We start from the raw sequence: 23,988 nt of genomic DNA on the forward strand, positions 1-23,988 counted from the left end.
CAAGCCTTATTTTAGCTGCTACAAAACAAGCTTGACAAGGAAAGGAAAACATGCCACTGAAACACAAAATAGGCCCAGAAATACACAACATATTAACATTTGTTTAAGAGTGTTTTAGTTATTTTTAGCATGATGGCTCAAGAAAATACAGACTGAATCCTCTATTGTATACAAATAATAAAAGATACACTTCAGATAATCATCCTCATTTCGCACAACTTCAGTTCTCTGTAAATCAGGCCTCAATATAATTGTGTTTACAAAAGGTAGTTCAAGTTCAGGTGAGTCACATCCAGCTGGTTTACAGGTGTAAAACTGTGTACAGTAGTCTTGTGTATTATAGACCCAAACATTTAGGGTACATGTTGTAAATGTGGTTATTTAGCGTGACAACTGCACTAACAGTGAAGGGAAGGACGCGAAGATCATGTCAACATTTTACATAATGTGCTCCTCAGCTGTGAATGGAGTATATTTACCTTTCATCTGCAGGATTAAAGAGAGGAAGAGAGAGAAGAGGAACAGCTCACCTGTTCAGCCATAAATCAATGTATTTATAAGGTAAACTGTGAATCAGTTATATGCAGTCTGTATAAATTAAAGAAGACCTGTTTCAGAATAAATAAACTTTCATGGCAAATTATTATTCTGCATAGATTAAAGCAAGAGGTTTAGTGTTCTTCACCAGGTAAATAAGGCTGCAGTCGAATAGATTCAATCCAAAATGATACATTTAGGCATTTTTTTCACAATGTAACTCAAACGTAAATTTCTATTCTTGAATATGATGAGGTGATATCGCCTGTATTTCACAAAATTGTAAGTTTAGGTGAGTAAATCTATTCATTTCCATGAATCTAATTCCTTATGGGTGTTTTTCCTTTTCAGTTACTCAGTGTTTAACCACATGGAGCGAATTAAGTCTTCATGAAAACCTCACATATACAGTCTTTATTTAAATCTTGTAGGTTTTGGGACAACTCAAAATAATGGACTGCATAAATGTAACATTAATGAAGCAGATTTAAAGATAATATTTAGCTGAATATTTTAGGACATGTAATTACTCTAAAGTAGATCTTGCATCAGACAAGTGATTCTCTACGGTGCTTACATGCTGGCAAATATTGGGCAATATCTTTCTCTTACGAAACTGTTTCTGAACAATATTCCCTTCGAGGCGAATACATTATGTCTAAACTCCACTGTCTGAATCATACCCGAATTTTGGAGTAACCGCATGTTGTTAAGCCAATTCCTAAAGTCGGGCACGCTACATTAATAGTATAAACACGTCAAACACGCAATTAATGTGTATCAAAATCATGACAATATTAAATATATATATAAAGCCACAGGGCTAAACAAAGCTTTTTCTGTGTGATGTTGCAATTCAAGATGTTATTTTTTTTTTGTGCATACACTTCTCTTACAAATGTTGTTATTAAGTGCCCCGTAGGTTTATTTTGCAATCGTGAATAATGGATAAAACTCCATCAATTGCCCAACGGCCTCAAAATACGTAATATGTTTGATCCCTAATGAAGTTTTCTCTACAGCATTGAGAAACAAACCTTTTAAATTTGATCAAATATGGGATCCTTAGAGAGCCAAGAATGACTGACTATATAAACATGAGTTTGTCATTGTGAACATAATATTAATAGGTGAAATGTATTATTTATTGAATATTATGTAGCTGGCTGCTGATTATTTCAAATTGATTATATTATGTGACTGTGTTCAACTTAAGTTTTTTCTATAAATATATTGATTTTATGTATTTTTTCTTTACTCAGATTTCTCAATTTGTTAGTTTTGTCTTTGTTATTATTATCATTTTATCACTGTAATTTAATTTATTTATTGAGTCACTGATGTCTTCTTCTGATGTTTTCTTTTTGGAACATGTTGCTTCTCGTTTTATGTTAATGCTCTTTGCCTTCCAAGGAAGGTATCAATATATTGTCATAAACCTGATGTAAACGCAATAATGAAATGACTAAATAATAAACTTTTTTTTAAAAAAGTGTCAAACAGCCACGGTTCTGAACAAAAAAACAACAAAAGTCAGTGTTTCATTTGCTGTTTTTGTGTGTAAATTATTACAATTTTGTGTAAATTATTGTCTTTTTGTACACACATCTAGGTAAAGTGAACACCAGGTAACAAATCTAATAGAAACTGGCATAAAGTAGCTGTTAGTACTTGTTCAAAAACCCTAAAACAAGCTACTTTTTTCAGGTCATGTGAGCTGGAAATTTTAGATATTTCAGTGTGTCCTCATTTTGTAAACAAATCTCCCTTTACACACTATGACTTATGACATTAGTAAGACAATACGAGATATTTGGTAAATCTTTAAATACTTGTACTGACACCAGTCCTTTCTTGGATGGTTGCAATGTTATATTCAGCAATTATTTACATTCAGACAATCCTCTGCTGGGCCTCCGTGATGGCGCCAGATGTGTCTGATTCTTGATTTGTGACGCAACACGCGAAGCCGCCATTAGGCAGCGTGAAACCACAAAAAGGAGAAAATAACCTTCTTCTCTTGTTGTAATAACACTGCAGTGCAACGTACAGCTCCATCTCATCCATGTAATAAGAGATCTGATTTGCTGGATTACCGCTAAATCCTCATTGCTTTTCAGCAGGAGTAAAAATAACTGTGGTTTACAGAATAAATCCACAGCAGGTATGCAGTTTCACAATCCTAAAGAATGTTCAGACTGTATATGAGGAAACTATGTGGAGAGAGGAGGAACGAGGGGAGCAGTGGCACTTTGTTTTATGTGTGTTAAGTGCACAGAACATTCCCTTTATTACTGAACAAATATTATATATCATAAAGAAGTCCTATAGGCGAGGTTTCATACTCTGCAACCCTTTTCAGATGTCGAATACGTAACATTGCTGGCTTCGTGTGTGTCTTTTACATTACGTAACATCGCTGGCTTCATGTGTGTCTTTAACATTACGTAACATTGCTGGCTTCATGTGTGCCTTTTACATTAACGTTCCTTACAGCTTTATTCAAACATGACAGGACCTCTACGGAGAGCTCCACAATGCTGGTGCAATATTTGGCAACTGCTGCCCGAGAGAAAAGAGAGACATAGAGAGAGAGAGAGAGAGAGAGGGAGAGAGAGAAAGTGGCCGCAAATTAAAAAGTTTGTATTTCAAGGGAGAAAACTGTTTTCTGTTCTCTCACAGGCTGCATCAGCGCAGGATTTCATAACTTATTTTACTGCGGAAGCCTTAATTTATGACCATTAAGAGCACGAGGGATGCTCGCCCCCGGCCTCTCTGAATCCTCTGATAAATATTCCATCAGTTTCATCATGTAGTGTTATTAGAGAGTAAATTCAGCTGCCTGTTTTATTATCTCCAGCAGCACGAAAGTGTTGTATAAAAAGATGTTACTGTTTTGGGACTCATTTCTTTCCTATTCTCTCACATGATGTATGTAAAGCACTTGGATCATGATGTTCATTCATTCATTCACGTGATTGGGATGAACAAAATTTTTATGGACTTTTTTCTCCAAACTACTTTTTTTTTTTGATGATCCTACACTTAAAATTGGCTTTCTTGTGCACAGGATATATCAACCAAGTGATATATTTATTACAGTTGGACAATATGTGTATTTAATCTCTCTCTGTGCATGTTTTACTGTGTGCTGCTGTCAACTTTGCCTAAATCTGACAGTTTAAGAAATTTACTGGGCTCAGTCTTCGACATAAAATGCCATTGTGACTGCTACATAAAAACTGGGGATTTATTCAGACATGCATGTAAAAACTGACATGTAAAATTGCCATGATGTTTACATAACAAGGTTCATGTCTGAAAGGGGCTTAATGGTAGCTTCTGTTTCATTTCTTTTCACTCTGACTAATAATAATATAACTGATAGAAAACGCTATGTCACTGGTTCCTCTAAATACATACAGTATATGAATTTGTGCTTGAATAAGGTGCTTTTTAAATGTAAAGTGCAGCCTTTCAGACACTGACCGTGTCCAGGTGCGTGCGCTGGTGTTTGGCTCGGTCGCTGGAGTTGCTGAAGGCCTTGAGGCAGCCGGGATGCTGGCAGATGTACGGTTTCTCTCCTGTGTGGCTCCTCAGGTGGATCTTCAGGTTCTCCAGACGTGAGAACGCCTTGGAGCAGCCCTCAAACTGTCAAGGAAAATATAAACAGTTTCACTACAACATGACACGTACATCATTCGAGAAAAATATTTTCCTCAATAAAAGTGACATTTTAAGATTATGTTGTCATTGGAAATATTTCCATGTGAATCGAGATGTTGGTTCCTGACTTAAGGCTGCTGTAATCAATATTTTTAGACTGACAACAAATCAAATGACTGTGTGTAATGTGAGAGTGATGAACGTACGATGAATGTAGTAAATTATCATCTGACTCTGCAGTTTCCTTCAGCTGTATGGAGCGTTTTAGTGTCTTTCAGCTCATTGTTTTGGTTTTATGGCCCATATTTAGCAGCTAAAGAGGCAGATATTTCCCTCGGGAGTAAGTATAAACCCAACCAGAGCTAAAAAGAGTACTCCTAATACATGCTAATGTTGCTCCATACCCACTGGATGTGTAAATAGCCAACTGTTTGCTAACAGCGTCGTCATATCAACTTTAAAAGGTTACAGCTTCTTTCAGCTGCCCCCAAGTTCAGGCCTGTTTAAGCAATCCTGACTTAACGCATTGTTTCACACACACTTTTGTCCACAGCAGCTTGTATTGTACATGTACACACAACTAGAGCAGTTTGGGATTCAGTGTCTTACTCAACGAAATTTTGAGGGGAGAATTATGTTCATTATTATGACATGATGAAGAGCAGCTGGGAGAAAGCTGCCGTGGCTTAGAGGTCGAGATGCCGACAATGAACCACAACATCCCTGATTCAAAGCCAGACTGGAGATCTTTGTTGCATCTCTCTCTCCTTCGTTTCATCTCTCCGTCTAATAAAGGCATGAAATGCTCCCTAGATGTCGGAAGAGAGGCTGGCTGGTTTTGCTGTGATATCTTCAGTCACGTTTTTCAAATAAAACTTTTAGATACTACACCCATGAGTACATGATGCATTAGTGAAAAAGTCTTGACAGCTCAAAGAAAGGAAAAGGATTCTGACACAAACATGTCAACAAGCACTAACAAGCAGTAAATCTTTGATGCACATTTTGTATAAAACGATGACAGTGCAATTAGTGTGTGTGTTTTTATTTATGCTTTAACTTATTTTCTACTGTTCACACTCTGTAAAGCACTTTTTTAACTTTTGTACGATACTGCGCTATACAAATGAACTCAAATAACTGAACCAGACATTTTGAATTTCATTGGATTTTTAAACAATTCTATCAAATAAATATGTTTATAGAGTATAGTAATTAACTGTGGATATACAGTACATCCCAGTTTTATCTCACCTCTGTTGGTCAGAGGGAATTAAAATATCAGAACTTTTATCCTAGAATACAAATCTTTAGGGAAAAAAAACCCAAAACGATTCCATCTGAACATTTACAGGGTTGAGCTGCAACTAGCATATAATAAAATCATTTTCACATTAGAGATGAGTGATGTTGAAGACTGATCCAACAGAAATATATCGTGAGGAGGTAATATATCACAATTTGAATTCAGACATTTTAGGTTATTGAATCATAAACATCAGGTAATGGCCTTTTCCCAAATAGCAAATTGGGACAAAACCACACACACACACAAAACCACACACACACACACACACTCGGCTGTGGTAGGTTCTGGTAAAAGCGTTTCTGTTGGACCGCAGCCAGACAAGAAGCAAACATCAGAGTCAGCAGCTACGCTACACACTGCAGGCCGTAAACTAAACCTTTTATAACCTTACAGAAACTGTGTCACATTCAATCTCAAATATCACATATATAAAATTAGCAATGTTGTCATTTCTGACCTTAAAGTCACAGTTTAAATGAAAATATTTCTCATGTTCTCATGTTTGTTTTAAACCTCCTGCAGCCCTGACAGGGAGACAGAGAACGTTTAGATAATCATCAGGAGAGATTTTTGAACATTTTGCCATAATCAAAACTATCTGGGCTCACTTTATGTGCTGGTGACTTCAAAACGTTTAGATTTGGAAAACAAAGTCTTAAAATTTGTTTTCATTCATAGATCTATTGTCTAAAAACGAGTGTCTTCTATTCACAAAGTGAATAATAAAGACATAAAAATGCAGGCAGAGTCTTTGTGTTTGTTTAAGGATAACATGACATGAAAAGAAGTTTATTTCCTTATATATTTTAGAGATATGAAAAGAAAATTTTTAATGTTTTTTAAAAGGATTACAGCTGTCTTTGGATCAGAGTCTTCTAATGTGATCTGGTCTGATTCTTATCCTCAAAACTAAAGTGTGTTTGATCCTTTCTAAACGAATCCAGACATAAATATGGAAACAGTTTGTCTACCTAACATTCATTCCAGGGTTTTTATTAGGTCTCGCTAATGAGTCAGTAAATTTCAGTCACCTCATTTAGTTTAATAAGCCTGTACATAAAAAAACACTACATCATGGAGATTAATTAATCCAAGGCTTGAAATCACTGCGACACAAAATCAAGGAGTTAAAAGCAACTCTTAAAAATACAGACTGAGACGCTTAATCGCATAAAAATACACATCTACAAGTCAGCAGGAAGTCAGCTGAGGGAATAAAACACTGAATATCAGATTTAACTCAATCACTTTGCAGGTTAACGTCGACTGAGCTGTGAGGAAATACATCAGTTTGTTTGAAAAGAAGAAACACATCATAGACATTCGGTTTTGTCCGCTATAATTCACCCTGGGGCTACTGTAGTTAAAAAGCTATTTTAAAGAAAAAAAAAAACAAAACAATCAAACAAATGAAGCCATGTCTCTGCACATACTCTGTATATATGGCTCCTAACTAGAAACATATTTCAAAAATCTTTGACAGAGTAGAAATTTGAGCGCAGCCCTATTTAAGCTCTCAGTTATTATGGTTTGTGTAGTTGATTTCCTCAACATGACAGCATGTACAGCGTCTCTTTTTAAAGCCTCTGCTACTGGAAGAATAATGTTTCCTTTATTTCTTACATGTGATGGGGAAATTCGGATGAACTCAAGGAAACTGTACATTATCTTCACCCTGTCTGACGTTTAAAGATTAGATACGCGGTTTTTACTGCGATTCTAAAATTTATTTCGTTAATCCTTAAAATGCGTACTATCATTTGTCATGTTTGTAATGTTGATAATCATATTTTTAAAATGTTTTTCCTCATATTATGCTACATACTTGAAGGATTAGTCTGTCGATAGTCCCATATTTTCTTTGTTTTTGTCCGTCTCGTCATACTTTCCGACTTCCTGTCTGTGCCTCTCAGCACCGAGCCCACTCATTCCTACTGAAGATATAAATCTGTACAAATGAGTCACAAAGATATTGTTTTCTTCATTTTTTTAAATACTTAGTAATTTCCTAAAACAGCTGGGAACTGTAGTTTTTAGCAAATGTTACACAAGAATAAATTGCACATTTGTTAGGGACTATTTTCAGCTGCGGAACAATACACATTTAGTGTTCTAGTGATATTTACAGTCACAGGACGGTGTACATATGATTACATTCATCATAATGAAGAAACATGTCACCAGAGCCAGTGTGGCTCATTGATGTGTTTTTAATATATTTTTTTTGGAAAATAATAGCACTTTAATGCACAAACACAACACTTATTAGTAGGATCATTTAATTGTTGGTTTTGGTCTTTTCATGAGAACTGCTGACAGAAAGAAAAATACAGACTTTTCCTTTAAATCAATACACATATGAATGTCAGTCCAGCAGAGTCATAGTGTAAATTATACACTATGACTCCACCACGCTGGATTTAAAAACACTGTGGGAACTCGTGTGTTTACAGCCTGAATAACACCTGTCTGATCTGAAGCTTGACATTACGAGCTGGTAAATAAGGTTGAATTCATTTACAAACACTGACTACATTCATGTGAGATATTCTTTTTCCATTGCTGCACCAGGAATGACTTAATTTACATGTTTTGGCTTAACTGCTTCATGAAAATGATGTTATTCAACTAGTCCAAGTGTGACTAATGACATACTTTTTTGTGTGTTGATGTTGGTTTAATTTTATTAATCAGTTTGCAGGCGACTCTCCATAGTAATGTATTTACAAGCTCGCAACAGTTTAGGTCATTTTAATGAACTAATTCACTTAAGTAGGAAGCGTGTCCCTGAGTGAAAATATCAGAATGAATTATTAATCAGGCTGATGACAGCAGTGTTACAGAGCATTACTCACTCTCAGGGACGGGGATTTGGCACCAAACGTAAGGTCATCATGGGGAAGACGTGTTCAAGCTGCAATAGTTGTGTTTCAGAAAATGACTCATGACAAGAAGTGATGGAGGGTGACAGTATTTTGGGGCTCAACGGCCACTGTTGTGATGGTTAATGCAGAAACCTCGCAGTCTCTCCTCGGACCTGATGTGGTCTGGTTTTGTCTTTAGCTTGGATGAAAGTCTTGAGTTTTTCAAAATGCACGTGCTTCTTTTGTTGTAATCTGTCATTTTGTATTTTACAGTAATATAATCTATCATCCTTTAAAGACAGACTACATGTTTCAAGAGACAAGTTGTTCAGAAAAGGCGAAGAGTTTCCTCAGTAGGGAACACATTTTCTACAAGAATGATTGACTTGTTTGCTTGTAGCGTTGCTGAAGATAAAGTCTTATGTGACTTAGTAAGTATGAATTAATAGCATTTGTCAGAATAACCACAGGGTGATTAGCAGGTCCTTGAATGCGGCAGAGGTACAGACACATCCTCCATTCATTCAGCACAGCCACGTTTCCTTCTCTGGCATGCATGAGTAAGGGAAACCTGTCGTGAGGAGAGGAAACCGTTTGATCATCTCTGTGTCTTACAGACTCTTGATCATCGGCTGCACAGTCTAAAAGAAGTCGAGACGTACTGTAAGCATGTTAATGTCTTTCAAACTCAGTTAAACCTCTAAATGGCCCATTCGAAGGAAACATAACGTTGGAAGGGATGAGATATGTTTTGACTGACTGAAAGTGGTTGCAAGTGTTGCGAAGTTTGATTCTTGCACATTCTGGGTGAATCTACAAGTGGGAAGTGAATGAAAAAAACCCTCCCTTCTTTACTGATGAGTCATTCTTGAATTAAAAAGAATCTCATCTGTGAACAACAGACAATAAACTGAAGAATTCATAAGGGAAATTTAAAAGGGAAATTTTATAATACAGTTTTTATGAGGGAACTAAACTGTGGGATCTATCGAAAGCCGGTGGTGTGTGTGCGGATCTTTTCAGCTGTCTTTAAAGTTTTAAGGACTAAAAAGTGACGCAATTTACACATTTCTCACATCCACATTCATCATTTGCCTCGTATACTTACTGTAGTTAGTGAATTCCTACATTGTAGAGTGCATTTCCTACCTCTTAAAACATTTGAAGACTTTTTCGATGCTTTGGAACCTGTGTTGTTTACATCAGTTTGCAGTTTTCTTCAGTTCAGTCCATTTTCAGAAACCTGTATCACGTGTGTCACTTGCTCACAGATTGCATGTGTTCCCTCGTTCATTCTGGTACAACATGTCATATTGGTATAAACAATACAGAGACCTGCTTATCAAAACATTTCTCTACAAGTGGCTAATGGACAAAAATACTCCACAGGGAAGCTCTGAGTCATTGAAAATTGCGTGTAAGAGTTAGACCAGGTGCAGGGTAGGTACAGCCTTTCTGTGGCTTATTATTGCTATATGTAAACAACCGCTTTAGGAAGAAGTTTTTACCTGCTTTTTTACATTTAGGGCACTGACGACAAAGCATTTGTGTTGTTAAGAGTAAAAACTTCATTGCAGTTGTGATGGAAATGTTTTGATGTGTTTTTTCCCACTCAGCTGCTCAGTGGGCCAGCAGTAGGAGGCTGTGGTTGTACCGGTCTAGCAAATCCTCCAAAAATTAAACGACAAAATATGTTGGTCCATGCACTCCAGAATGACACATATAAGTGTTTCCTGATCCGACGCACCTGTCGACAATTATTGGCAGGAAGACATAATTTGTTTGTGCTTTCCAGAATCGTTACAAATAACTACAGTTGTGACAACTCTATGGTTAAGGTCTGGTTAGGTTTAGGGAAAGATCATGGTTTAGGTTAAAATAAGTACTTTGTTAAGGTTTGGGAAACACTGTGGTTTTGGTTAAAATTACTACTTCCTTAAGCTTGGGGGACCTTCATTGCGGTTAAAGTTAGGGGATGACCCATCCATCCACCATGACCTCCTCCCTACAATATAATAACGTCACCTCATTTCTTCCTTTGCTCGTCATAATTACCACAGTCTTAACTTCTGTCACTTGGATGTTAATTTATATCATTTTGGTTGCACTTGTATAACAACGACTGATCCTGTCATTTCTTCTTGAGGTGCCAGTCTTACTGGGCAGCTCCCGAGTGTGAACTGTTTTTAGGTCTTTCAAGTTTGGGCTGTCCCCTCCGAATAATATTATAATATGCTAAAAATCAAGCTGGCAATTTTCTACATTTTTCTTACGTAATTACGTTAATTGCATGTGAAAACCAATAATGAATTGATCGACGTACAAATATTGTGGGTGTATCCAAAGCCTGAAATATCTCATTCCTCTGTACCGTAGACCTCCGTTGTTGTCCAAAAACTATTAAAAACTCATCAATGAGTCACACCATTACACTGGGTAACATGTTTCTTCGCCACAAGCGTTTGGGCACGTTAGTTTGTTTAGAAAATGGCTCCAAAGACTAATAACAGCAATCACGTTTAGTCAGGAACCGCGTTCCCACACATGTGTAATGGCATCTGCTTTACACAGAACTAGTCTAGACTGAAAATGTGATCGCTGTTATTAGTCTTTGGAACCATTTTCTAAACAAACTAACGTGCCCAAACTCTTCATGGTGAAGGAACATGTCACCCAGTGCAACGGTTTGACTCACTGTCAATGTTTTCAATAGCTTTTGGGCAACAACAGAGTTCTATAGCACAGTGAAATAAGATATATTTGCTTTGGATACACACACAGTACTTGTAAGAAGATCGGTTCATTGTTGGTTTGGCTTTGCACATGAGATTTGTTGACAATAAGAAAAATACAGAAAATTGACAGCAATATCCTTTAATTCCAGTCAACAAAAGCAGACTGACTCACCATGCATTTATTGGGTTTTTCTCCAGAATGGACCCTCATGTGGATCAGCAGCTTGTAGCGAGCGTTGAAGGGCTTGTGGCGCCGCACACAGCCAGCCCAGAAACAGGCAAACTCCTCTCCTTTGCGCTGGTCGATATGCACCTTCTCGATGTGCCTCACCAGCTCCTCCTGGCTGCTGTAAGTGGCACTACAGTCGATCCAATGACATGGCTGATCTTGCTGGTCCCCAGTGGCGTCCTGTCCCGTGGGTCCATTAAGCCTCGGGGAATGAAGAGGGGTACTGTCCTGACCATCGAGGCCTTGGAGGGGCTGGCCCACATGGCCCCACTCCCCCTGCTGGTTGTTAAGTTGAAATGGTTCCCTCTTACAGGGCAGGAAATCATCTGCTGGTTCTTGTTTTATTGAATGATACTCTTCCAGTAGCTTTGGTTGTTGCTGAGAAGTTTTGTTGTTGGCCCCAAGTGCATCAGAAAGAGGCAGGGAAGAGGTAAAGAATAAAGACGAGGAGGAGGAGGAAGAGGAAAGAGAGGATGGCGGTGAGCAGAAAGAGGGAGAAGTGGCGCAGCTGGTGAGCATGTAGGATATAGGAAGAGAGGGCTGGGGGTAACAACTGAACCTCTGGGTGTTGTTTTTGGGGTCCGTGTGTGCTGTGGTGGCAAAGTCCTCCATTGTTTTATCAACGTGGGATCCGTTCGTCTTACAGCTGAGCAGGGAGGTGAGGTCTCGCCCCAGAGAGGACAGGGACAGGGAAGTCCTTGGAAGACAGCACATGCCCAAACCACTGGAATGGATCGATGACTGACAGAAGCCACTGGAAGACAGTGGCGCCTGAAGGTCCTCCACATCTTCAAACACACTCCCAAAACCAGGAAGAGTCAGCTGGACGTCTGGAGGCCCGAGGTCGGGGGGCCACATCCTGGCCCCCGCTCGCTGACTTCCAGCAAGAGATTCCTTCAGTAAAATCGTTGCTGATGATTGTGTTGGAGCAACTTTAAGAATCCATTGGAGGTAAAACTGTCCACAGCATCTTTAGGTACTCAAATGTAATCAAATTAGATGGATTTGCAGCTGGCATCTTCTCATTTCAACCCAAACATGTGTAATCTTCTGTCATTTGTTCCAAAGTGCTGCCCGGTCAGTCATCTCTTGTGCTCTGCGCCAGAGAGAAACCAAACCCAAATGAGTCATTTTAAAAGGCAAAATTACAACATATACAAACATATCACATAACAACCAGTAAAAGTACCAATACAACAATGTAAAAATCCTGCATTCAAAATCCTCACATGCTGCAGTAAAAGTATTGAAGTATTATCAGAAATATGTATTTAACATATCAAAAGTAAAAGTACATGTTTCTGCAGAGAAATGGCCCTGGATTAATACATTACTATATACAAAATTATTAGATTGTTAATACTAAAGCATCAATGTGTAAGCAGCATCATACTGTTGTAGCTGGTTGAGGTACTTTATACACAGTTGAGTAATTTATTCCAGTGGTTCCCACCCTAAGGGTTGGACCCCTGCAAGGAGCCACAACATAAATCTGAGTGGTTGTGAGATGATTAATGGAGTAGGAAAAAATTAAAAAAAACTAAATTCCATTGTTTATTTTCTGATTTATTTTTTTGTTATTGTTAAATATTTGAGAGTTTTGCATATTTGGACCTCAACCAGTTATTAAAACCATCTGAGAATTTCAGAAGGAAAATCTCACTTTAGTGGAATTACTAACAACTCATAGAAACATCTGAAACTTGATAGGGGCCCCAACTAGACACTGCTTTTTGTAAGGGTTCACAATGCAAAAAACTGGCTTAATATGTGACAAGTTTTGTATTTTATAAGCTTATCATAATGTTTTTAATGTAAAATCTTAACATGTAAAGTAACTGTAGCTGTCAGCTCAGTGTAGTGGAGTAAAAAATACAATATTTTTGCTTGAAATGTAATAGAGTTGAGGTATAAAGCAGCTTAAGATGAAAAAACTCAAGTAAAAATGCTTAAAAATTGTACTGAAGTACTTAGTCCATCACTGTTGTGAAACAATATCGGCTAAACTGACTCAGGATTCATTGTGATGTTGCAATACTATGACTCAGCTGCTATGACAACTTGCCATCAAAGACTTGAAACATAAAACCTTTGGGGAATCTGTGTCACACTCTGAATGTTATTCCCTCATTTCCAGCCATTGGCAAATCTGCGTTCAATCATTAACAACAAATGGAGCAAGGTGACCAGCGGAGAAGGTTTCGGATGAAGTAAAACCCAAACAAACAGTGTGTCCGACCCCCTTGTCAGCAGGCTTCAATCAAATATTTCTGAGTGTGACGCTGCTGCGAGTGTATATTTGGTTTCCTTTGAGCTGCTGTGGCAGTGGGGGCTGATTCATTACTGCAGGCATTAAGGCCACCCCTGCAGCAAACAGCCAGGCGTTGTGTGGCAGCCGATTGCCTGGAACCTGGTCCAGATGCTTGTTAAGAGAGGAAGAGTAATGGACCACATCTCTCAAGTGCTGGGAGACTGGAAAATGGTGGACCAAACAGAAGTCACCCCCACCCCTGTGTCGCATATACAGTAGCTCTACTGTGCAATAGTCCTTGACTGTTTATTGGAATAGACTTGATTTCCACTGCTCTCGGCCATCTGCCAGATATTGATGATCTAATTTACAACAGGATCTCTGCCACATATAATTAGTCATAGGAAAGATTCAATGGACGGTCATTTTATGAGCCAGAAACTGACACAGCCAGGATGATGAGTAAGTTCACTTCTGTAGTTATATTAGCTGACGAAGGAGTCGCTAAGTGTAGGTTCATGCCCATAGTTTCCTGGTATAGTCTGGTTTACAATTTTATGATTCTTCCCGTAAATTGCTGGAGTTCCCCCCACCAGAGTCGTGCAGCAGACCAGTCATGGGAAATGTGGTTGAATCTTAATTAGAGAGGTTGCAATGTGTCTGTGTGTCAACGAGCTGAACTGGATTAATGACACTTGTGTAGCAGAAGTGGTTTGGTATGTTTGAAGTATGATAATTGCAACCTTGTACCTGTTGGATTTAAGAGCTAAAACCCACATTAGAGTTTTGAGGTCAGACTGTGGGATTTCAGAAGTCATAAAAATCAAAGAACAAATCTGATAAACCATTTTCTAATTTCTTGGTGTTGTTTATTTAGCATCACACCAGATCTCCATGTAACCATCCACACTTTCATAAATCTAGCAGAGTGAAATCCAGCAGCATATATAGAAAAAGGGGATTTTTTATACCAGTGTCTATTCACAAACCACTTTGGTCCTAATCCAGAAAGAAGAGTCAGACAGTAAAACTAAGAAAAGTGTTCCACAAAGCCTCAAGTGAGCCAGAAAACTTTATAAAATAGCAGGCTCATCTCATGTGGTGTCTTTTAAAGACTCAGTCGCTGAGGTTAGCTAAACACAGCTGTGGCATTTCAGGACAAGCAAATGTGTACTTGTCGCAACAATAAGCAGTTTGGTTCTTGAATTACAAACTTTTTTGTGCTTTTTGGTTCAACTGAAACATGGGAAAATGCTCTTTATTGAAATGAGGGATGCAAATATACAGACAAACTTCTGTTTTGTAATACTATCCTTCCCAAATAATCCTCAGTGGTGTTATAGAGGTGTCAGAGTGGTTTGGCACTTATACAGACTGCTATATTAACACTGAATCCTGCAGCTAAACCTGCAACAATATGTGCAATCTTACATTTGCATTACTATGTGTAATGTTAAAGGGTTTGCTCATAGTGACAAACTTGCAAAGAAATAATACCTGACTCTGCAGTTCCCCTCAGGCCTACAGTTTTAGTGTCTTTAAGCTCATTGTTTTGGTTTTTATGGCCCGCAATTCACTGTTTCAGTGAAAAAGCTCTGATACATCCACTGTACACTACACTACCGTACATGCCAAACAATAGACAGACAAGCTGGTGAACACAGTGGATCATTTAGCAACTAAAGAGCCCAACAAGTTCTCCAAATTAAACGATCAAATAAGTTTTTTTTTACCATGCACCCCAGAAAGACACATGGGAGCATTTTCTACTCCATTGGTGGAGCATCATTATTTGTCTGTGCTTTCCAAAAACCGTTACAAATCACTGTTAAAAAATAATTAAGTTTTATGATGTGACAACACACTATGGTTAAGTTCTTGTTAGGTTTAGGGACAAAAACCACTTAAGAACATGGTTTGAGTCGAAATGATCACTTCATTAAATTTAGAGAAATGTGATTTGGGTAAATTTACTACTTCCTTAAAGTTAGGCAACCTTCATTGTCATGGCTACAATAATAGCCACAGGGTTAAGGTTAGGAGATGACTGTAGTTAAAGTTTTTGAAAAACTGTCCCGACTCACGGTTGGGAACAGGGAACCAACAACGATCTCCTGTTGCAAAGTCCACCGTTGGGTTAATGCCTCCATCAACCTCTCCTCCTCTGAATGAGGAAATATGTCAACTTATATAGACGTCATCTGATCTTACTTATTACTACGGCCACTAGATGGCATCTGTCACTCAAACGTAACAATATGTTGTTTAAGTGCGACTGGCATTATGGCCTATTATGTCACTTTTCTTGGGAGCACAGTCTCAAAGAGTCAGATGTTTCCCTCAGGACTTACATTTCCCAGGTGGCCTCAAACACAACTCCAGATGAATGATAATGTTACTCCCTGTCTGCTGGATGTATAAATAGTCAATTGTTTGCTAACATGTTCGCCATATCAACTTTATAAAGTTCAATGTTAATGTTGTGTTTACAACAAGAATAAATTAATGCAGCTTTAATGTCAGTTGCCATTAGTATTTGCTCCCAGACTCATTTTGTTATTCACTGAAAGACTGAATGAGAGAAAGAAATGTAGCCTGTTATTTTTTCTAATGCCTGTGTTATTTTAAGAAATAAATCATATAAAAACAAGAAAGAACCTCTCTTTTTAAATGTTTTAATAAAGAATTTTGAATGGAATTAAGCGCATTTGGCATGCAAGACTGTGTGCAGTTGTAGTAAATATTTCATATCTAAGCCATTTAGAATTGTTATTATTCATTTCCAGGGATATCTGAGGTCTGATTTGTAGTCCTGATGTTTCTTTTTGTTATGTTTTTATATAAATCATGTGAGAATGAAAAAAAAAGTGCTGTAAGAAAATACACAAGTACATTTTTTGTGTGAAGAAATACCCACAGGTGCAATATATTTCAGGTTAGGACAATATGTTTGCAGGAGAACAAAATCTCATAAATGTGGCTGGCTGGGCATTAAAGAAAACATGAGAATTACGTAATTACTTTCACAACTGTCGCTTGTGTTTTTATAAAAGACATGAGAGACCGGTATCCTAGTAACAGAGAAAGTTGGCAGGAGGGTGAAAGTTTACACTTCTCTAAATAATTTGTGCCTCTGGGCCTCCATTTTCAAAATAGCTTAATCCTGTGAAACCAATTTTGTGGGCTACGAGTGCGCTAATAAATCAGAATTGACTCTACTTTCAGGTCATTAACCTTTATTTATCCAGAGGAAATTGCAACACCAACAGCTGCCTGCTTTACATTTATAGTTACACACATTAAAATCTAAAAAATTCCCCACAGTTTTCTTCTGGTGGCCGCTGTGCAGTTGGAGGTTAAAGCAGCAGTTTTGACTTTTTAATTTTAACCATCTGTAATTTTTCAAACTTGCAGATGCAACACCATCTCTTTTTTCCCTCTTTAACTGTTTACAAAGGCTTCCAATATCCTCAGATATTGGGTAGCAGGATTTTGCTGTTAAAAGATATAGATACTAATTTCTTCAGAATAACTTTTTTAAAAATTTTGATCGTGTTTTTTCCTTTAGGGAGACAGGAAAAACAAGGAGAGAGGAAGTGATGACAGGAAACAAAGGTGTTCGACTAGAACTGAACCAGGAGCATGGTATACTTAAACACTCTTTTGTTACTGTCTGTCCAAGATGAGAACATCTTTGCCCGGGACGAAACCAACATTTAAATCCAGCATTTCTACAAACTTTCCAACACTTTTTAGAAGCAAAAACCGGATGATTGTATTTTCCCCATGAGGTTTGTGCTAAGGACCGAGTCACCAAGTGTACAAAGTGCCGAGGTCACATATGGGCTAGCTTAGTCACAAACCGTGTTGGCAAGTAACACATTACAGTGATGTGGTTACTTTTTTCAGTAGTGTAAGGGATTGCAATTTTAAATTCAATAATTACATTACAGTGGTGGTTTAGTTTAGTATTGTATCTTTATGATTCTTGGTTTTGGGATTTTATGTCATCATGACGTAGCCATTTCAGTCAGAATCAGAATCTGTTTTATTAGCTAATGCAGGCATACAAAGAATGTGTCTTGGCGTTTGCTCCCAAAGAACGCAAAATAGACAAAAATTGACAAAAGTAAGTTAATATTATTAATAATGAAATAAAGTAAGGTTTGAAAGTTGTGCTGAGTGTCACGAAAAAAATGGAAAATTTGTGTCCACGTACACGAATCTATAGATTAAATTTCGTGAGACTGGGTTGGAAAATGATGCAGCTTCACTGAAAGGATTCAACTTCATGCAGTCACCGGGGCTAATGTTAAGACTAGCTGTTGACAACCCTGTCTCTACAAATTACGTTCATATATGACTAAAACTGTTTTCTCTCTCACATTGTGTTGGCAAACGTAAAAGTTGCCTGGATTTTGTTGAAAGGAAATGTTTTTTTCAAATTATTTAAGCGATACTTTTATATATCACTCTGGAGTTGCAGGGAGGATGTCGTTGCCGATGACGGGCATACAAGACACAGGACTCCGGCACCAGAGACTCAGGTTTGCATCCTGGGTCCCATGTCAGGTTATGTTTAGGCAACAAAAGCACTTTGGTTTAGGTTGGTGAAAGATTGTTGTTTTGCTTAAATGTTAATAAACATGTGCTTCAAGTCATTGCACTTTTCTCTATATTAAACCATATTTCCCTAAGTGCTGCCGGTGCCTCATTACAACCATAAAAAGTTTAATGTTGCTGTAGTTTCTACTTGCAGATATTGCTGTGCAAGAAGAAAAAAAAAACAACTAGGTACAATGTCTCTGAACATTTCACTCATATGTTCAGTATCAACATTTTTGCAAGTTGCCGAATACGTTAATTAACATCATTTTCTCTTTAGGTCGAAAGAAAACATAATTAAGTCAGCATTACGTTTCTAGCAAAACATATTTGCAGTTACAGTTTGGTTGTATATGAACGTAATTTGTAGGAGACAGAGTTGCTGTTGATGGTCGGTAAATACCTCCAAACTGTAGGCTGGCTGCTTGTTAAATAAATGTATTTTCAGTTTGTTTTAACAGCAAGACAGATGTCTCAGAGGACACATTTTCTCACTGTCAAGAAAATAATAAACACAAAATATACATGTCACCTCCTCAGATCATGCATATTGCTAAGGAGCACAGTCCTGCCTGCTGTGAGATAAACAGCTGGACTGGGGGCCAACGTAAGGTCTGAACACGCAGAAGAGTTTGTTCCTCCAAAGACATAATGTACTTTGTATTAAGTGATGAATATGCACAACTGAGCAAAATGTTCTGTTTTTGTTCTGTCTTTGACCAAGTCCACTATAAATATTTCAAAGCAACACAACCTGTCAGACAGTTTCAAGTGAGAAACTTAAACAAGAGGATCATGAGGTGGAACCTCCTGAAACATTTATTTATACTAAGGGAAGAGGCCCGACCTGAAGCTGCTGAGCTGACACTGAAAACTGCAGAGCTGCACAAAGACACAGACTGTCACTGATACATCTGATTAGAGGTTAACGATACCATATTTTACCAAGTAATTCGTGTGAATCAGTTGTTGCAGAGGACTGATTTAAGGACTCACAAAAATAGTTTTTCATACTGTCGTTAAAGGTCTACAGTTAAACATGTACATATTTGTATTTTAGTTTGATTGTTCATACAGTAGACTATCCTAAACCTTGTAATTTAACACATTTAAGGTCTAAATTTAGCATTTTTAAAATCTTTTAATGGATAGTAAAAAAATCTGCAAAATATAGACATTCATCCTTACAACAGAAGATTTTTAATACCTCAAAACACATTTTTTTTAAGTACAGTCATGGTATTGTATTGTAATTTGCCAATGACTAGTAAACGGGCCAGATATTAGCAAGCTTATTAGTTAGTTAGTTAGACATTAGTTTTATCAGATGGTTTCACCTGGCAGTTAGTAGGTGTAAATATTTAGTAACAACTCATCTCTACGTAAGAGCAAGTTTGTGTGGTGCAACCGGTTTCAATCTTGTATGTATAAATCTCCATTGTGTAAACTTTTTTGTGACAGGCTAAGTTTGAACTAACAAACAGCTGGTACAACTTGCTCCAGGAGGGCGACATGGTTGGAAGCTGCCACCTAGTTTCTGAACCTGAAGGCTCAATGTGCCAGCCAAAAGGGCGCTTTTGACATTTTTTCCAGACATACCAAGTAGAAATCCCTGCAACATCCAAGTGAGTGATCAGTTTAATTATGTGAAGGACACTGAAGCTGCTCAAGTACAGTGACAAAATTCACTGGTGATGCCAATGCCACTAAGTCATGTCTGCTCAAAGAGGCCTATCCAGGTGACAAAACCACTAATGAGAACTTGGAAATTAAGTGTGCAATGCAAAACTTCACTACAAGACCTCAACAGAGGAGGTGATTATTCTTCCCTATCTGGTTATATTGATATTCCAGCTGGAAGAGGCTGAGATGAAGCCAAAGCACAAAAAAGCACAACTGTGTCTGAGGTGAAGCACTACAAGAAGTTTCATTTGAGCAATCAGTCAAAAATAGAGATCGAGCAGAGTTTTCTTACATGGACAATAACCTTAATGCCAAAGTTTATCAATACTACAGCAATCAAACTCTAATCCAAACCTAACTTAAATGTAAGACAGGTGTAAAAGGTGCTCAGTATCAGTCCTGCACTGATAAACGTTTTCATTATGGAGCTCTCTGGGAACAATAATTATCCTGGATAGTCTTTTCAAAAGGAGATTAATAGTTCAGCCAACATGTTTATTTAAACCATGTCTGTAAGGAAGATACTTCCATGCTCTACACCCAAGGTTACCAAGATCACTGATTCAACTTCCAAACTCAGAGCAGAAACCTGCCCATTCACATATATGTAACTTTAACAGTCTAAGACAGATATGTGTGAACGTGAAGAATGCACTCATTCAGACCGGCTCTCACCTGGAAAGTTGCTAAAAGGGAAGTGAGTGATGCACGGTTTATTTTCCAGAACATGAGATCACTGACGCATTTGCACAGTTAAAACAACCTCAGTCATTCTCAGTTGTTTTCAGCTTTTAGCATATTTTATCATGTACTGTATAGTACACATTTACTCCCTTAGTTTCGACTGTATATGATCAGTGTTTTTTTAGGGGTTGATCACACCAACAGCAAAACTACATCAAATTCAAATAATTTAAATTAAATGATTGTGATCAGAGGATTCGCTTAAGTTGTGAAGGTTTTGGAGAGAGATAATAACCATTGAAACAATTCCTTTTTTTCAAACAATGTAAACCCATAAACTAACTTTGAGTCAAACCCACAGTTGAGGGTGATCTAGAAGCTACTAATGTGATAATTGCTCTCATAGTTTATAAGCTAGCAGTGCACAAGTGTAGCAATAGCTACAATCGCTTGTGCTACCATGGTAAACTCTGGGCTTTCAGGTCATAACTGTCCCTTAAGAATCTTTCCAGTTTTGTGTTGAGGTTTCATCATGGATGTATTATAAGAGCTGGATACCAGACTAAAAATGGCAGCCATTCAGTCCAGTAAGAATTGCTCAGCTGGTGCATGCGCCAAAAAAAGGTTTCTACCTTCCATGTTTGCTTCCGTGTTGTGTGGCCCACTGAATATGCACAGTAGTGTTTCCCCCCGCTGGCTCCGCCCACAAGTTCCCGCTCAGTCCATAGACTTTACATTGTGACATCACAGATTTTTAGATCGCTTTTTTTCAGCTGAGGAAAGTTTTACAAATGTAAAACCTCCATGGATCAAAACTTTATGATAGAAAGAGTCATAATTGATGTTGTTTGCAGTTCGAGGGGTCCTGTCAACAGTTTTACAGACATTTCTTTTACAATGGTGGTCTACAGGGAAAATGCTTTTTGGGCCATAGGGGGCTTTTCCGCTGCAATACCGCGAGTGACCACTGGGAAAAAATTGGCTGCAAGGCTGAGCAGCAGAGCCCTATCCAGATCTTATTATACATCCATAGGTTTTAGATACAAATTTGCACTTTGGGTCAACATTACAATGCCAAAGCCCTGTCTGTTTGTCTTACGGAGAGCATTTTACATACATTCACCTAAAGATTTTGAACTTCGACTATGTTTAACATAGATATCCAACATCATAACAGTATGTAAAAGACAAAAATGTATAATATGTCCCCCTTAAGTAAAAGTAGACTGCATTTTGGAAACCCCTAAGAGTTTCAATGCAGTGCCCTGTTTCACCTCAAGTCGTAGATGTGATCAACGAAGCTACACTGGGAAGAAGACTTTGTGAGACTCTCACACTGTCCATGCTGCTAAAATCCCCTCAGCTATTTTGATATATTTGATCATTTGTATCATCGCTGTGTTACACTCCCAATGCCACAATCATGTAGGCGGCTTTGTTGTGTGACTGTAGCCAGAAAAATTCTTTGGCACTTTCCAGATTTTGAGAGGCAGTTTGGGTAAAAGTAAACTCAGCGGGAGCAGGTGAATAACACAGTGTCACGTTGCACAAAATAAGGATGTGTTATTGGATCAGAATTCAGGCCTGTCATCTTCAGAAGAGGATTGAATTGCTGTTAACTTTATACACAATGATCCTCTGAGGGCTCGTCCTCTATAGTGAGACAGTTACTCTGAATAGTGCTTTTAGAAAAGTGTAATCTATTGTATCTCCAAGTTAACAGCAGAGGGGGTTTTTCTCAGTGTTTATTTTTAGTCTTTCTTATATATTTCACATATCTGCATATCAAAATGAGCATTTACAATTTTCTATAAACTAGTTACGAGCTGTTATCAAGTAACTCTTCACTGTTTTAATGTGAAAGTACTCAAACACACATACACAAACAGAGAGGACAAAACACATACTATATACAGCAATAGCGGAAAGCAGCTAAGTACATTTACTCAGGTACTGTATTGTACTGAAGTACAATTTTGAGGTACTTGTATTACACTTGACGATTTCCATTTTATGCTACTATTGTTCTATACTCTATTATATTTAACAGCTATAGTTATACAATATGTTGCTGATTAAGACTTTATATACAAAACATAACATGATCTTATAGAGTATGATGCATTGTTATAGATTAAACTACACAAAAGTGTGTAAAACCAACCAACCAACTACAACAGTAAAATGCTGAAATGCTAATAATAAAACAAGCACAAGGGCCATTTTTCCCACATACTTTTAAAATTCTAATTTTACTTTTGATATTTAAAGATCCTCTCCAGACATGTTTTGAGACATATAAAAAACTTCTTTGAATAATACTTTGTGTCTGATGTGGTTTTTCCACAAAAAAAAAAGTTAAATTACCTTATTAGAAATTCTTAAACATTACATCTACTCCTTCTCTCCCATTAAAAAATTCTATGAATATGCAAATATTTCAAAAGTTTAACTGCTATCTAATATAGTAATATCAGAGGAAGTGTGGCTTCAAGTATGGGAACTCAGTCAACTTCCACTAATGCCTTGTTTTGGACAGATTTCTGCTGAAAGAACCTGATCCTTTTCTTTATTACCCCCGAGCAGAAATCCAAATTAAGTGGGTCTCAGCACCCCTGCTGGGAGTGTGGATCAGTTTCAGTGGACAATGCACATATTTTTGGCTCTGTTCATCTGTTCAGCCTTTTTGGATGGAAGTGGGTCATTTAGTTTCAGAGATTCTGGACTTGAAATCTGATTTCTCTTTCACTTTTTTGTACTTTGGAAATATTCCCAAAGGTCTCAGTGAAAGTGACACATATCTTTTGAAGATTTTTATGGCTGCAAGTAAAAAAAACAATTACAAAATGCTGGCTCAAGAGGAACCTTCCCACCACTGCCCTTCTTATCAACATAATCCATTTTATTCGCTCAATGGAAAAAATGACTCCTACCCTTCAACTTGAAAGGGCGATATGTACTAATGTGTAATTCTCAGTGTATTTGTACTGGAGGCTAAGTTTCCACATCACACTTGTGAAAGCTGCATATTAGACCATGACTGGCTTCCAAACTAGTTGTGATGTCACAAATCATGCTCGTAGGTAGACGCCTTGAACTCAGATTTAAGGTGAGCACAGAAAAACTTTCCACTTTCAGCAGATGAATATGAAAACAGCCTTCTAGTGTCAAACTCTGCACATATATTGTTCTGCCCAGTGAAGCTCAAACATCCAACTGTAGCAACAAAAAGCAAAACACACTTTAAGACTTTAAGTACATTTTGCTAACTAATGCTTTATTTAAGCAAGACTTCTTTATGTTTTACAGCTTCGTACTGCTGCTTTTACTGCAGTAAAAATATCTACTCTACTACTGGTATACAGTAAACATAACTATGAGATTGTAAGTGCAGGAAATTACTTATGAGTGCAGGAAATGGAAAT

General features: G+C 37.6%; 1 protein-coding gene across 6 annotated transcripts in view; it reads right to left on the bottom strand.

The window, feature by feature from the left end:
• LOC122993312 (zinc finger protein GLIS1) overlaps positions 1-23,988 on the bottom strand; it is a 63,215-nt gene that overhangs the window by 16,293 nt on the left and 22,934 nt on the right. For 5 of the 6 annotated variants that reach the window (XM_044367363.1, XM_044367360.1, XM_044367358.1 and 2 more), the window contains 2 exons: positions 11,284-12,436; positions 4,027-4,188 (listed from right to left, as the gene is read on the bottom strand). In XM_044367363.1, the coding sequence (XP_044223298.1) occupies positions 4,027-4,188; positions 11,284-12,198 (1,077 nt within the window). In that variant the 5' untranslated portion in view covers positions 12,199-12,436. Of the gene's footprint in view, positions 1-4,026; positions 4,189-11,283; positions 12,437-21,195; positions 21,226-23,988 lie in introns of those variants that run through there. The other variant, XM_044367364.1, reaches the window with a different exon arrangement.

The sequence above is a fragment of the Thunnus albacares genome, chromosome 12, assembly GCF_914725855.1.
Source record: "Thunnus albacares chromosome 12, fThuAlb1.1, whole genome shotgun sequence".
NCBI lineage: Eukaryota > Metazoa > Chordata > Actinopteri > Scombriformes > Scombridae > Thunnus > Thunnus albacares.